The sequence below is a fragment of the Halichoeres trimaculatus genome, unplaced genomic scaffold (genome assembly GCF_033239565.1).
Source record: "Halichoeres trimaculatus isolate MK-OKI-2021-1 unplaced genomic scaffold, fHalTri1.1 fHalTri1_scaffold_5, whole genome shotgun sequence".
Taxonomy (NCBI): Eukaryota; Metazoa; Chordata; class Actinopteri; order Labriformes; family Labridae; genus Halichoeres; species Halichoeres trimaculatus.
In genome coordinates, this window is record NW_027437183.1 from 29,055,554 (window position 1) to 29,069,291 (window position 13,738).

The 13,738-nt window shown below is 38.1% G+C and overlaps 2 protein-coding genes across 4 annotated transcripts in view; both read right to left on the reverse strand.

The window, feature by feature from the left end:
* Positions 1-2,105, reverse strand: part of vps13a (vacuolar protein sorting 13 homolog A) — a 33,702-nt gene extending 31,597 nt beyond the window's left edge. For all 3 annotated transcript variants that reach the window (XM_074671314.1, XM_074671315.1, XM_074671313.1), the window contains exons 1-5: positions 1,904-2,105; positions 1,216-1,259; positions 1,091-1,133; positions 919-1,014; positions 570-671 (exon numbers count right to left, since the gene is read on the reverse strand). In XM_074671314.1, the coding sequence (XP_074527415.1) occupies positions 570-671; positions 919-1,014; positions 1,091-1,133; positions 1,216-1,259; positions 1,904-2,003 (385 nt within the window). In that variant the 5' untranslated portion in view covers positions 2,004-2,105. The remainder of the gene's footprint in view (positions 1-569; positions 672-918; positions 1,015-1,090; positions 1,134-1,215; positions 1,260-1,903) is intronic.
* Positions 2,106-2,841: 736 nt separating this feature from the next.
* Positions 2,842-5,350, reverse strand: LOC141791095 (C2 calcium-dependent domain-containing protein 4C). The gene is given in 3 exon segments (XM_074671316.1): positions 2,842-4,515; positions 4,518-5,105; positions 5,252-5,350. Coding segments are annotated over 2 exon segments (1,227 nt in total). The 5' UTR covers positions 5,047-5,105; positions 5,252-5,350; the 3' UTR covers positions 2,842-3,817.
* Positions 5,351-13,738: the final 8,388 nt, after the last annotated feature.

The window sequence follows — 13,738 nt, forward strand, 5'->3', positions numbered from 1 at the left end:
TATATATAGACAAATATATCCACAACAACTAATAACTGTCAATATTTGTACATTGCTCTCATATAAGATTAATAATGTGCCTTTTTGGCCCAGTACTGCTAAAAAATATTTCAAGGAATAAAGACAATGCCTTGTTTACTGTGAAAGATTAAAAGATGGTATTCACTTAGCATTTACAGAAACAACATGAAAGACATTTTTCAGCAAACTCACCCGTTAGTTTTCAGGCTCCACAGTGTAAAACCACAGTCAGAATCAAGTGTAAAAAACAGCTGACCGCTCTAACACAGGAACTTACAACTTGACAAACCACAACTACAAGGCTCCAAATCTGTGCGTTTGCTGTTTGTTGCAAACATTACAGAAAAGTACTTTTTTTAACTACTTAATCTGTGGCCACCCAAATCCAACAGTAACTGCTCGCAACTGACCAGTCTTAACAGCTGTTAGAGATGACTTTGGAGTAAAAAGTGTGACTTTATGCAGCAACACACAGGGTGTGTTTGCTTGAATAACACATGTTTACGCACAAACACATAAGCACAGCCCCTTTAAAATTAAGCTCAAACCTTGCTCTGCAGCTTTCAGCTTTGTCTCCTCTATCCGCTGAAGCTCCCTCTGACGAGCCTCCTGCAGCTGCTTTTCCTCTTTTTCTGCATCATACTTTATACCTGAAAGAAATGAGTCAATAAAATGTTAACTTAGTAGGTTTTGCTCAATATCCTTGTTTGTCCTCCTGACATATACAGTACAGCCATAGGTGAAAAGTGTCTGAATGAGCAGTATGTGTTGTGTCTATACAACATCAGGGTTATTTATTGCACTTGGCATGAAACATTTGATTTAACTTAATGCTTCTGTAATAATAAATCTCTTTCAAGAGGATTCAAAGATGCATAGATTAGATAGTGATCATACTTGCTGTCGGGACTATGAGCAGATGGACACCATCTAACGTTGCTTCCACAGACTGGGTGTAGAGGTTCTTCCATGGAATCTTTAGCTCCAGCCGTCCTATGAAAAGAAATGTATAATGAGAATAACCTTCACTTGTACTAATGCAACAGATGAGTTGAGTCAGAAAACTCACCTATATGACCGGCTCTCACTTTAAAGGGAATGTCAAGTTGACTCTGCAACAACAGAAAAGTAGTGTCATTCCCTCTTTGATCACATGGCAGCAACAGTGACATGACATTTATTTTATTAGCTTACCAATGCATTTTCTTTTATTTCAAGATTTGTGAGAACAGCATCCCCTGTGACAGAAGGAAAAGCTGATTACTGATTGCAACATTTTTTTAATTCTGATAAGCCACATATAAGTGTGACTTTACGTTTGCTTTTTTAATGACACACAAATGAACGTACAGGTATATAGCTAAATCTACTGCCAGGGCCAGACATGAAAGGGTTGGTGAAATGAGGACCTCTGTGTTTGTGTGAGCTGCTGCAAGTTGGCACATGTCAAACTTTAACCTGGAACTTCTTTTCTAATCCTATCATTTAGGCGAGGATTTACAGAGCAATCACAATCAGACTGTCTACATGATCTTGTAAAAAGGTCAAGATAAAACACACTGGCGAGTGATAAACTGAGTAAGTGAAAGGGTGTGACCCTGTACAGGTCGCTTTTCAGAAACTCACATGAGCGCCCAGCCTTGCAGCAATAAGCGACTATGCTTTGTTATCAAAATACATTGATACCAGACAGAGAGTCATCATGTCAGGTGAGCAAACTCGGACGCGCTGGACAGCTAGCCACATTTTGGGAAATTAACTGACGCCAACAGCTGAGGGAGCCTGTCACACACGACTGGTAATGGCTAGCGTCTATTAGCATCAGCTAGCTAGCTTGTTGAGCAAGCAAGTCCACTAACATGACAGATACAAGTTCAGTTACCTCCCCATATGCCAAGCTTGAGCTGTGAGCTGTCGAGGTTGACAACGTAGTCCCCTAAAAATCGGTTCAGGACATCGACGACCAAGCTTTCGAAGACCATTTTGGCGTTTCTTTCATCTATCTGTCACCATGTTTACATTCTGGGGACTCGCCTGTCTCAACGGCTACAGTTGATGTCTTGAGGTGGGCGGTGCTTTGACGTCATTACGTACCTGCAATAGAAAGAAAGCGACTTGCGTCAGACTCTGTTAACCACGCCCATCGACGGTAGATAAAAATGGCGCCATAACACGTAGAGAAGTGTTGAAACGACACGAAGAGGCTTATTCTGCCTCACATCACATATTTGACATTTCAGTGATTTTTTTGGTCACCCTGTGTCTACCTCAAAGGCAGCACCACAAGTCTGCCTGATTGTCGCTTCACATTACATTGACCTTTTGAGAGAAGTAACACAACCACATGGCCAGGTTGAATACTGTGATTTCTTCAGATACAGCAGGTAAGAGCGTAATTTCACCTAAAAACATGTGACAAGGTTTTGAAAAGTTACAGCGCCTACGGTGTCAGGTAAAATCTCCGTATTAGGTTTATGTTCGCTCGTTTTGTCTCCTTAGGTCGGGGTAGGGCTTCATCGATCAGTTCACCCAAAATCACACACCAAGATAGAAGGGAATAACAAAGTTCACTTTGTATCATTGTTGATGACAGATAATACACCAGAACAAAGAACACACTTTCTCTTTAAGGTATTTACACAGGTGAAAAACCACATCGACAAATTGAAAATTTTTATTTTGACAAGACCAAACAGTTAACTCACAACATCAAAGCAGTTTAAGTTGTTAGTATACTTTCAATCACGATGTGCGTCAGTGATTGCAGGATGACAGCGCACAATCACAATAGATCTCTGACTAATCAACTTAATAACTTAGTAAGGGAAGAAAAACTATGTAGGTATTGTATAACTGGCCACCTTATCCCCATTTCAATTTTGCTCTGAATGTAGAAGAAGATTCAAAGGTAGATTTACATTCAGACTGAAGTTCAACACACAAAACACAAATGTGGTTCTCGATTTTTTTTCAGTTGCAAGATTGCTTTTAATTGCATTATTTATTACACTAAGGCTAAAACTCCCACATCACTGATATTTCCAACAACAGGAGACAAAGGGGAACTTGAACAAGCTCTACAAAAGCATTATTCAAGACTAGAGATGTAACTTTATTTACACACTGTTTAATATCTCAACAATGAAAAAAAATGATTTTCTGCATCTTTTTTCATAAACCTTCATATTCTGCTTTATTTTTCTGTTGTTTTGACATTTTAGCCACTAGGGGGCAGAGTAAGCTTTTTATATCGTTAGTAATATTCAACAGCAAACATTCAAAACATGGATGCAAAAAAAAAAAAAACCTTATAGCATGTCTACATGCCCATTGCTCACACAGAAGTGCATCCATACTCACATTGTTTGATTTGCTGTCAGACAAATCAAACACCAGATGGATGATATAACAATAACGTGAACAAAACACATAATCCTGTTTTCATTAACTGTAAAACATGGACTTTGACTCTATCTACTTCATCTCACAGATCCAGGACTTGTTTGTATCACTTGTTTCCTCTCATTCTGCCTGAGATCAAAGTTCTGAGCAAGATTACCTAACAAAAACACACTTTATATCACACTGCAGTTTGGTTCGTGGTTGATAAAGCTTTTGGTAAGTAATGGACTTTGTAGAAATTAAATAGAAAACCAAAAGTACCATAAAAAAATCCCCAGTAGCTACAATGTGGGGTACAATGAGTGTTTCCAGTGAAGAAATTTGGAAACACTTAATATTATGTGTTATTTTCCCATCATTTGACACAAAATTAGTTTTTTTCAACAACTAACTTTTAAATTGGAGTAAGTAACTGGGACAGTGGTTTGGTGATCACTCCTATCACTGTCACTCTCCTCAGTCCTGCAGCAGTAGATTTATTCACCACTTTTAACCTGAGCTGCAGTTTCTCCAGATCCTCTCTTCTAAGCTCTGCAAAGAAGAAGTCTTCGTTAAACACAGGGCAGCTGCAGTTCCTGACGGTGGCACTCTCCTGTTTTTGCAGCAAACCAGGGGTCAGGTAGAGAATAAGCGCACAGTTCAGAGCCTGTCTTTCAGTGTTACTGTATATATCCTTTACTGACATCACACGGATTCTGACTGTGTTGCAGGCTGAGTTTGTATCGGTGGGGGAAGTGATAAGCTCAGTGAGGAGGTGCACTTTACCTTGGCCCTGCAGCTTGAAGACGTGCTCTTGTTGAGGCTTCTTCTCCCCTTGCAGGGGAAAGGGGGCAGATGGGGTGAAGGTCAGGGAGCTTCCCTCTGGGCTTGGAGAACTGCTGTGAGAGGTGGCTAGACTGAAAACATCCCTCTTCTCCCTCCACTTCCTTCTGTCCTCCCTGTTTTCAATCAAAGAGGGACAAGATGTTGCTCCCTTAAGACAGTATCTGTAGTTGGAGGATTTGATTGAGTAAGGGGAGCTGAGGGGAGAGGAGTCACTGGAAGAAAATGTTTCACTCTCTGAACTTCTGCTCTCTGACAGGCTCTTGCACAAAACAAAGGGAGGAATCCAGGTACAGACCTCTTCAACTGGTTCTTCTCCTCTGCTGGCTTAAGTGTTGGGGGAGTATTTTTTCTGTCAACAATATAAACAGGTCGCCTTGAGTGGAACAAAGACTCTTTCCTCCGTGTGTTGGGGCTCTCGTATATACCAGCCAAACCATAGGCCTCTGCAGAGAACGGCAAAAGTTTCTTTGCAGAGGTCACAGGTGCAGATTCATCTCCACTCTTCTTCATATCCTCTTTCTTTCCATATGTTGTGTTTAGAGAAATGCTGCTCTTTGGTACCTGGCAGAGTTGGTCAGGCGGGCTTGTCTCGGCTTCCATCAGCTGGTTTCTTTTGAAGAGCCGCGGTGGCAGACAGAACTCAGGGATGTTGTCTGGTGTGAGGATGTTGTTGGGCAGATTATAGAAGAGACTTTCCTTCGATGAGGGATTCCATTCCTCTTTACTCTTTCCCATGTAGCGACTCAGCTCAAGAGGAATGCTCTCCACACTGTGTCTGATCTTTTCGATAACCCACATGGTGACTTTGTGGTGGTATGATAAAATGTGAGTGTAAAACTGGTACCAAACCTTTTCCCCTTTGGCAATGAGTAAAAAAGACGTAGTTTAGGAGAATCAATCAACCAATGCATATGAAATAACACGTTTTTTTCTTATCTATATGAAGAGGAATATTTAATTTAATTTATTCATAATGATGAAATGGTAAAAACGTTCTCCTCACCTGCAGGTTCTGATGTACCTAGGTCCAAAAAAAGATCTGAATGAGTGACTGACACACCAGTGACAGATTTATAGGGCTCTGCTGTACTGATCTGCTGCCCCCATTTGCGTCACAAATGCTCAAAGGGCACTGGCCCCCATGCTAACAGATGAACATGTCATGTAGCGAAGATTGTTTGGTGGTTGTTGATCAGAATTAAGTGTATTGCTGTGCATTTTGTTAAGATACAGTGAGATCAAAAAGTAGAGTCATTCTTCATCAGCATCGAGGGATGGGTACAGAATTAGGTACTTTTGTAGGTACCAATCGAATTTAGTCAAAAGTACCAGGTACCGATTCGTATAAAATCAAAAGGTACCATGTTGAGGTACCTAAACCCATCCTTGTGACTGTGAGGGAGTGGAAGAGTAGGTGATTTTCCATGCCGAACATAAACGCAACATTGCAAGGTTATATATTGGAGAATAAATATGTTATATATAAACACAAAAAAGTGCCAAAAATTGGTACTGTTGAGTACCAATACCTGCTGCCAGGTACTGGGCATCGTTTCAAATGTGAAAAGTACCCATCCCTATCAGCATCAGCACAGAAAGATGCATTTCAAATGTACCGTAAATACGGAAGCTTTAGTCAGCCAAGTATTGAATCTGTTAAGTGAATATGATACTGCGCCAAATACTTTTTGACATCTAAGTTAAAATTGTTGTCATCAGTTTTAAACTCTTTACATTACTATCGTGTGATTAATGACAGGAAAAACATACGGATTATAACTTCACCATTAAGGCTTTTCTAAGCTGAAGTATGGAAAGTTTAATAGAAATTGACACAAACACAAGCGTATGAGTGTGTTGGGGGGTTTTTTATGATGACATAACCTATTCTGTTTTTGAGAGAACCGCTGACCTCTCGATCAAAGGAAACTCACACCCCAAGCCTACAGACCGCACCCACCATCTCAAAGCCCTGCTGACCTTTAAACAGTGGGTCATCCAAACACACCTGATGTGCCCTCTGCTGCTCTCAGTAAGATTATATTTTTGTCTTGGTCAAATCAATATAATATTGCTTTGAAGCAGTTTTTAACAGTCAAAATGAGATCGGATGCTGAAAAGTGCAAAACAATTGATGTTATAGATCATTGTCTTAAATCATTTAGAATCTACGTATATGATGTCCTTTATAACCAAGAACTCTGCAATAAATGTTAGTTTCATATTTAAAGAATGGGGAAAAAAATAATCAGGACAAATTTATGTTAAGTCATTAAATTCCAGACACTTTGAACATTTTCAACATTTCTAACATACCAATACCAAAATTCTCAGGCCAACATTCTATTAATAGACTGTATAAAACAAAATCAAATAAAACAATAAACCAAAAATAAACAATAAATGTAAATTAAAAACATTATAAATATAATAAATCAATAAATAAAATAAACATTAAAACCGGTTCTATTTCATTGATTACTTTTACAAATGATCACCATAAGAGGAAATTAAATGCCTTGTAGTTTTTATATGATGTGAATAATGTTAGCTCTTTAACCACAAGAGGGCGCACAAGGATGAGATTTACTGGATGTTACAACATTCAGGACAGAGACAAATCAGGGTTTGATATAAAACTCTGCTTTAAATTTGTTTGAACAACATGGTAGATGTTTGTTTGAATGTGTAGTTTGCATTTCTGTTAGTATCATAGTATTTTATGACATTTCAACCATTTCTATTAAACTAAAGAATCAGTCTCATCAAATTGTAAATGGTGCAACCACAAAAACACAACAATATTGAATAATTCATCTTCCTAGAAGCTATGCAAGTGTGGTGATAGTGAAATTTAATCTCAAAGTATATTTAAAATATGTGTTTTCTAGACTTGATAATATGGGTTGTGTTGTACTCAGCGAGTCAGTGTGCCGTAGACATCAATGTTTTCTCTCTATTTTTGGGTCAGTTGGTTTAAGATCCTTTTAAATTTCATTCCAGCAGTGGGCTGCTAAAATTATATTCACAGTTACTTTTTTTCACAATATCAATTTTTTTAAGAGAAACATTAGTACACCATTGACATTTATCGGTTACATGTCTTTCACCCATCTTTATTCTGTCTCTTCTACAGTAAGACATATTTTATTTTTGTAACACAACCAAAGCATTACACAGCTACACATCTGTTTGAATAATAAATACAACCAAAAGTTATTGGACATTTAAAATCTGTTTTGAGACATTCTAACCATCAAAGTCACACACCTATCTTCTATTATTGTTCTAATTAAGAAATGAATATGTGACAAATAACACCCGTTTTGCGTATGTGCCTGCCTGCTCTCGTTTGAGTGTGTTAGTGTGTGTGTGACAGAGAACGAATATGAAGATGATGATGATGAATACATTTGGGAGGAGTCAGGGGCCTCTGGAGCACCCAGGGGTCAGGAGGCTTTTTGTGCTAGTGAAAATCGACTTTATTACGGCAATAAAAACTCAGAGTGCTCTGTGTAATGGAAAGATAAATGATTGGGAGTCAGAGGAGGACCTTGCCTTTAACCGCTGTCAAGGCTGCAATTAACTCTAATGAGAGAACAGTGCATTGTTGCCAAGTGCTGCAACGCTGTCCAGTGCATTAGAGTTAAAACCTCCCTGTCCTGGTGCCGGCCTTTTTTAAACAACTGACAATGTTTCAGTTTTAGAGTTTGAGTTTGTTGATTCATTGAGTGAGCACAATGTTAACGAATCATCCAAAATACTTTAACAGTCTCATGAACTTGGTTTTGTATTCAGACTAATTTATGTGAAAGAAGGTTTAAGTTTTGAGACTTTGCCTATGGATCATGGAAACATTCATTTATCCCCAGTTTACAGTCAACGCCAAGTGACTGGTGCTATTGCTTGATATTCGATGTTGCATTAATGAACCAGCAGCTTGCAGAGACCATCAAAAACAAAAGCAGACCCTCTGTCTAAGGAGTCCCACTCACCTGTGAATCACAAATGCTATAACTGATGTATTTCTTCTCTTTCTCTGTTGTAACTTTATACAGCAACCCACTTGCCCAGAGCTAACACTGACCTTTCAGCCCCACTTCATGACAAAGAACGTACAATGGAAACCTCAGATCTGTAGTCACAGAGGGAGACCCTGACAAACTTCATCAGTGAGAGGAATCACTTATGACCAATCATCAGGATACAGTACAGTGTGGAGAAAGAGACCAGCAAAATGATCAAAGACCTGTCAAAATAGTCCTTTGATGACTATTTATGGTTCTTTTTTAAGGTTTTAATTTCAAAGACGTCCTGCTTCCTGTCTGTTTGCTACCTGTTTGCATCTCTGTTTGACAATTTAAGCCCTGTTTTTTTATCCATCCTATAAATGTTTTTGACCTCAAAGGAAAAAAAATAAATCCAGATTTTATAAGAACTTACTTTAAATTGAGTAATTATTACTCAGTTATAGAGTTTATGTGTAATATTAACAATCAAAATAATGTTTACTGCCATGAATGACAGTTCTGTTGACAGAAGCCAACAACCACATTACTCTTTGCTACATTACAGTAAAGCAGGAAAGATGATACTGAAAGTGGGAAGGGATCTTTCGATGAAAGTGTCTCATTCATACGTATACTCAGTTTTTTTGTTGTTGTTGTTGTTTTGTTTTTGAGGTAACAAGGCAGTATGAGTAAGTAACAAATCCAGAATACATTTTTACAAGCTGATTTTCACAAGAAACAAAAACCTGCACTCACCACAGAAATAATTCACCCGCTGTTACTCAACAAAACAAACTGTGATGCACTGAGGTAACAAAAAGCATGTTTTGAATATGTTTTAGAATTAAAAACTTTAATTTGTTTTACGACTTCATGTAACTTAAATAACATTTAAATGATTTTTACAGCTGTAGTTGTGATGCACAGTAATTAAATGTTGATGCTGTCACCAGAATTAGCCTGTTAAAAAGTTATAAACTAGCAACACTAGTTGAAGCTGTAGCTCTGGTTAAGGTCTACCGTCCTGTGTGAGCTGCCATCTCATGTTAGTCTTCTTCGTATGAATTAGTCTTGTAAATGTGTCCCTTTGAATAATTCTGAAGTTGTAAACGCTTCCAATTGTTTGGCTTCTTTATTTATAACAAAAAAAAAAAAAAAACAAGCTGGCACAGATGAAAAGTACTGCACTCACATATTGTATTTGCATCTTACATTTGGTAGACTTTCCAAGTGGAAAAGTTTGACTGAGTCATGCACACATTTTCACTGAAGTAGCCAAACAAATCATGTCTATAGATTCATGGCCTTTTTAATAAGCTAAACCTTTGTTATATGCTCCTTCTGTAATGCTGCCAGTTATTGCGTTTTACAATGCTTGATGAGATTGAATATATAAAGTACAAACTCTGCACAAGGGGGTAGCTGACGGTACACTTTGTTAATTTCCATTTCACTTTAATCTCTGTTATTGAGGAGTCAAACCAGTCTATGTGGGCACTTAACCTTTTATGAAATTGCTGAAGTTTTTTGGCTGCAGAACTTGTTTCTGTCTTTTGTCTGAACTCTTTAGAGAAGGTGAGAAAGTGGGGACGATGGAGAGGAGAAACAGTGGGATTGATGCCAAAAGCGCTGAACCACTGACCTGTTTGGAGTCGGCGCTAAAATGTAATAACGGCTAATAAGGTGTAATAATTTGAGCCAATAAAGAAAGGTGGCAGATTGAAGATGATGCGGCTTGTGCTGGAGGACCTTACTTAGAGGACGGAGCAGAGACAATGCACTTCAGACAGAGAGGGCAGATAAAATTTGACCTCAGATCAGTGAATCATTGTCCAATTATTAAGGAGGAAGAGTGCAGAGGGTGAGTATGCCAGAGGAAACTGTGTAAGAGCTAAAGGTAGAGGGGAGAATTATTGGACAACAGGCTGAAAAATTGCAACAAAACAGGATCAATTTGGAGAAAACCAACCACTGGAGTAAAAACATACAGAATCAGCTTCAAGGTTCAGAAAATACCAAGCAAAACTGAGATTAAAAAAGAGTGAGGGGAGGAAAGAGTAAATCACAGTTCCACAGCTGAAGGGTAGAGGGAGCGATATATTAATGTGCAGTGGGCCACAGTGACCTGTCGTTAGGACTCTCTCCTCTGACAGCTTCTCTCTGTCTTCAGGCCTCATGCCAATATGCTAATTCTCCTCTCACTGCCTTCTCATTGGCTGCCTCTGACTCCTGTCGACATGGGCCAGATGACTGTCCCTTTATCTTACTATTAAGGACCAGGGCAGCGAGTGAGTCAAGGCAACCATTACCAAGATGAGAGCACAGGCAGCCGTATGTCAGCTGCCTGCTGGCACTGAATCACAGATACTGTTACACTGAGTTATTACATTCAGCAGATCTGACTCACACAGTGACAGAGTGAGGACTAATGCATAGTGTGGCTTCTGGAGTGTACACAAAGTGTTTGTGGATACAGTGAAAACCAACAGAGGAAGCTTATTAAAAGTTGACCTGTGAGGAGTGACTGAAGATTCACTGTTTGAACGCTAATACAGGTTAAAGCTGGATAGGGTTGCTGACACGCCCCTTTAAAGGTCATCACCGTCCATCACTCTGTATTTCGCTGTGGATGTGCATGGCAGGCTAAAAATGTGAATATACGAGACTGTGACAATTAGTCAGTATGTTACTGTGAAAGAACACAAAGCTCATCGTAACACAGAAATAGTTTTAAAATTCTTCGCACAGGATAATTGAGTAATGGTCCAATCATGGATCCCAGGAAAATATGAAGAGTTCATTTGCAAAAGCAGATAACTCTGTTTTAAAAGAGAAAAGTTTTCAAAAGAAACAGCCGTGGCGTATAGCGGTTTCTGCAACAAAACATGAGCTTTGATCCGGTTTCCAACAGGAGATATTGGCATTGCACCAAAATGGATTTCAGCTTTGTAAACAATGCAACACAAAGAGTAAATCACACGCATCAACTCATTTTTTTCCAAAATGGCGTTTTTATCTGTTTTTGCAAATGATCTCTTCATATATTACATGTTTAAAAATTCAATCATTAAGATTGAAGTAGAAGATTTTTGGCCTGGGGTCATCACAAAAGTGAACAACGTCATGTCCCAAAAGACCGTCACACTTGTGGTCAGAAATTTCTTTGGTGCCTTTACAAAGTGATTGTATGTCATAAGTTTCAGAATACAAACTTTTCAATGCAAAAAATTGAGATATTTTGTGTGTGTGCTCATATGCAAATTAAGTGTTAGATTTAAATTGGAAAGTCTAGAGCCATAAAAAAAAAATTAAGAACCTACTTTATTTTTGATATAAATCAAATTTTGATACAAAGTTCACAAAGGTATTTTCTTACTTTTGCCTATTAATTTTACACAACCTCTTGGAAAAGTCTTCGACTATAACACTGGCACATTCAGCCTCATAAATCAGGTAATTCTGGCATAGATTATCTGAAATTAGGTAAAATAATGTTTCATGAAATAAAATCAGAATGTCTCTTTGTAACTTGATAAGATCCAATAGAAACCAAAGTAAATGCTTCAAGCAGCAAACATTAAATGCAGCTTTTCCATTGTTTTGCCTGTCTTCATTTTCCTGGTTGTGATGAGGAAAATTAGAAAACACGACTCTGTTTCCAGTGCTGAAAGTTCCTCTAATATCTTCTTTCTACTGTTTTCTGATCTTGCAAATAATGAAACAGCTCAATGCATTTCAGCATTCAATCATCAAACAAAGCTGTGATGTAGTTTTATGCAGAACACTTTTTAAAATGACTCCACTGATATAATTTATCGCACATGATCTGACTGAACAAAGAATCCTTTCACAGCAATTATAGTTGAAAAGAAATGAATTTAAAACTCTGGTGTTGCTATTACACTGAATAAAAGGCTGCCGTCTGTAACCAAGAATAATATTTAAGATTGTTCATGTTGGTGAGTGTGTGAATGTGTGTGTATGTCAGTGTGTTGAGTTACTGTGAATAGATCAGATCAATGAATTAAGCTGCTCATTAAGATGGCCTGCTCTTGCTGGTCATTAAGAAAATCGTATGTAGAATTTGCCACCCTGGCCCCTATGAAGTGTGGGTAATTACCGCTAATGTATCATTAACTATTCAAGAGTGTAATGTTTCGTTTCTGAGGGCTGACAGTGAAACACCTCTGACCTGATGTTTTATTCAGACTTGAGACCCGTCGTATTCATCTTAAAATCATATTTCACACGATGAACAGTTTTTCCATGGATACAGAGTCCTCTCATATCAATGTACCGTATACTTTCAGTGGTGCTTATAGCTTAACGTGTAGTTTGATGTTATTTGTAGTTTGAATGAGATATCACATCACTTTATTTTTTAGATTTCTTAAGCCTTTAAGTATGTTGTACTGCATGCAGGAGAAATGATTAGTTTATTAAAGAACAGATCCAAACTGAAGCTGGTGCATCAGTTAAAGGATGTTATTATCACCAACCATCGTCTCTTAAATAGTGTTTATCAGTTTTTACATTGAAGGCTTAGACTCTAATTTGGGAACTAGTTTCATGATCATATTTTTTTTTTAACTCTGCAGTCTCAAAAAGACTGTGGGATCATGTTGTCACATCAACAGGTAATCTAGATACATCTATGGTGGTTGGATCCTGTGTTAAACTCCTTGATGGAGTCTATAGCTCCTTCTCCCTTTGCCACATTACGTCTCCATTCCCTCTTCTTAGTTCCCTATTCTCTCTACTGCCCTATCATCCAGACAAAGACTCAAAAGCACAATAAAAAACATCTTTTAAAATATTTGTTGAAAGTTTGGTTGTTGTTTTGATATAGGTCCCTCTTTTTCCCTTATCCAGAGGAAGTTCAGTCAGTGCCACAGCTTTGAGGAACTGTTCCTTGAAACACTTGCTTTTCTCTCATCGTTGGAGACGCAACACCAGGTTATCTTCCATCAATTATCTGTAATTCGCTGATTTACTTTGTATGACTTTAAAGAAACAATTAGCTCTGTGTTCCAACTTTAAGTTCAAAAAGCTGTAGTTCATCACATCGATGTTTTAGTCTTTTTAAAGTCAATGGAGTTATCTAAAACTATTTTTTTTCTTTTCTTTTTCTTCGGTTTAAGTAATATAATTAACTTTGCATTGTCTAGGAGATTGGTGTATCAATTAACCTCAGACCACTCCTCATCAGAGACCACTCACTTGTAGAAGTGTATTGCACTGAGCTACTTTTATATCAACACAACACAAAAACAAAAGTTTTACATTCACACCACAGAAACAGAAACAGAGACATGTATTGAAGGAAATGTGACCTTGTAATATACTGTGCATACCAACGTGCCCACAGAAGTATATCAGCATATTTTCAGCCCACTCAGGAGGATTGTACTGAACTCATTTAACATGTGCTGTTACAAGCTTTGACACAACGCAGCATCACTTCCTCTAATACAGACGCC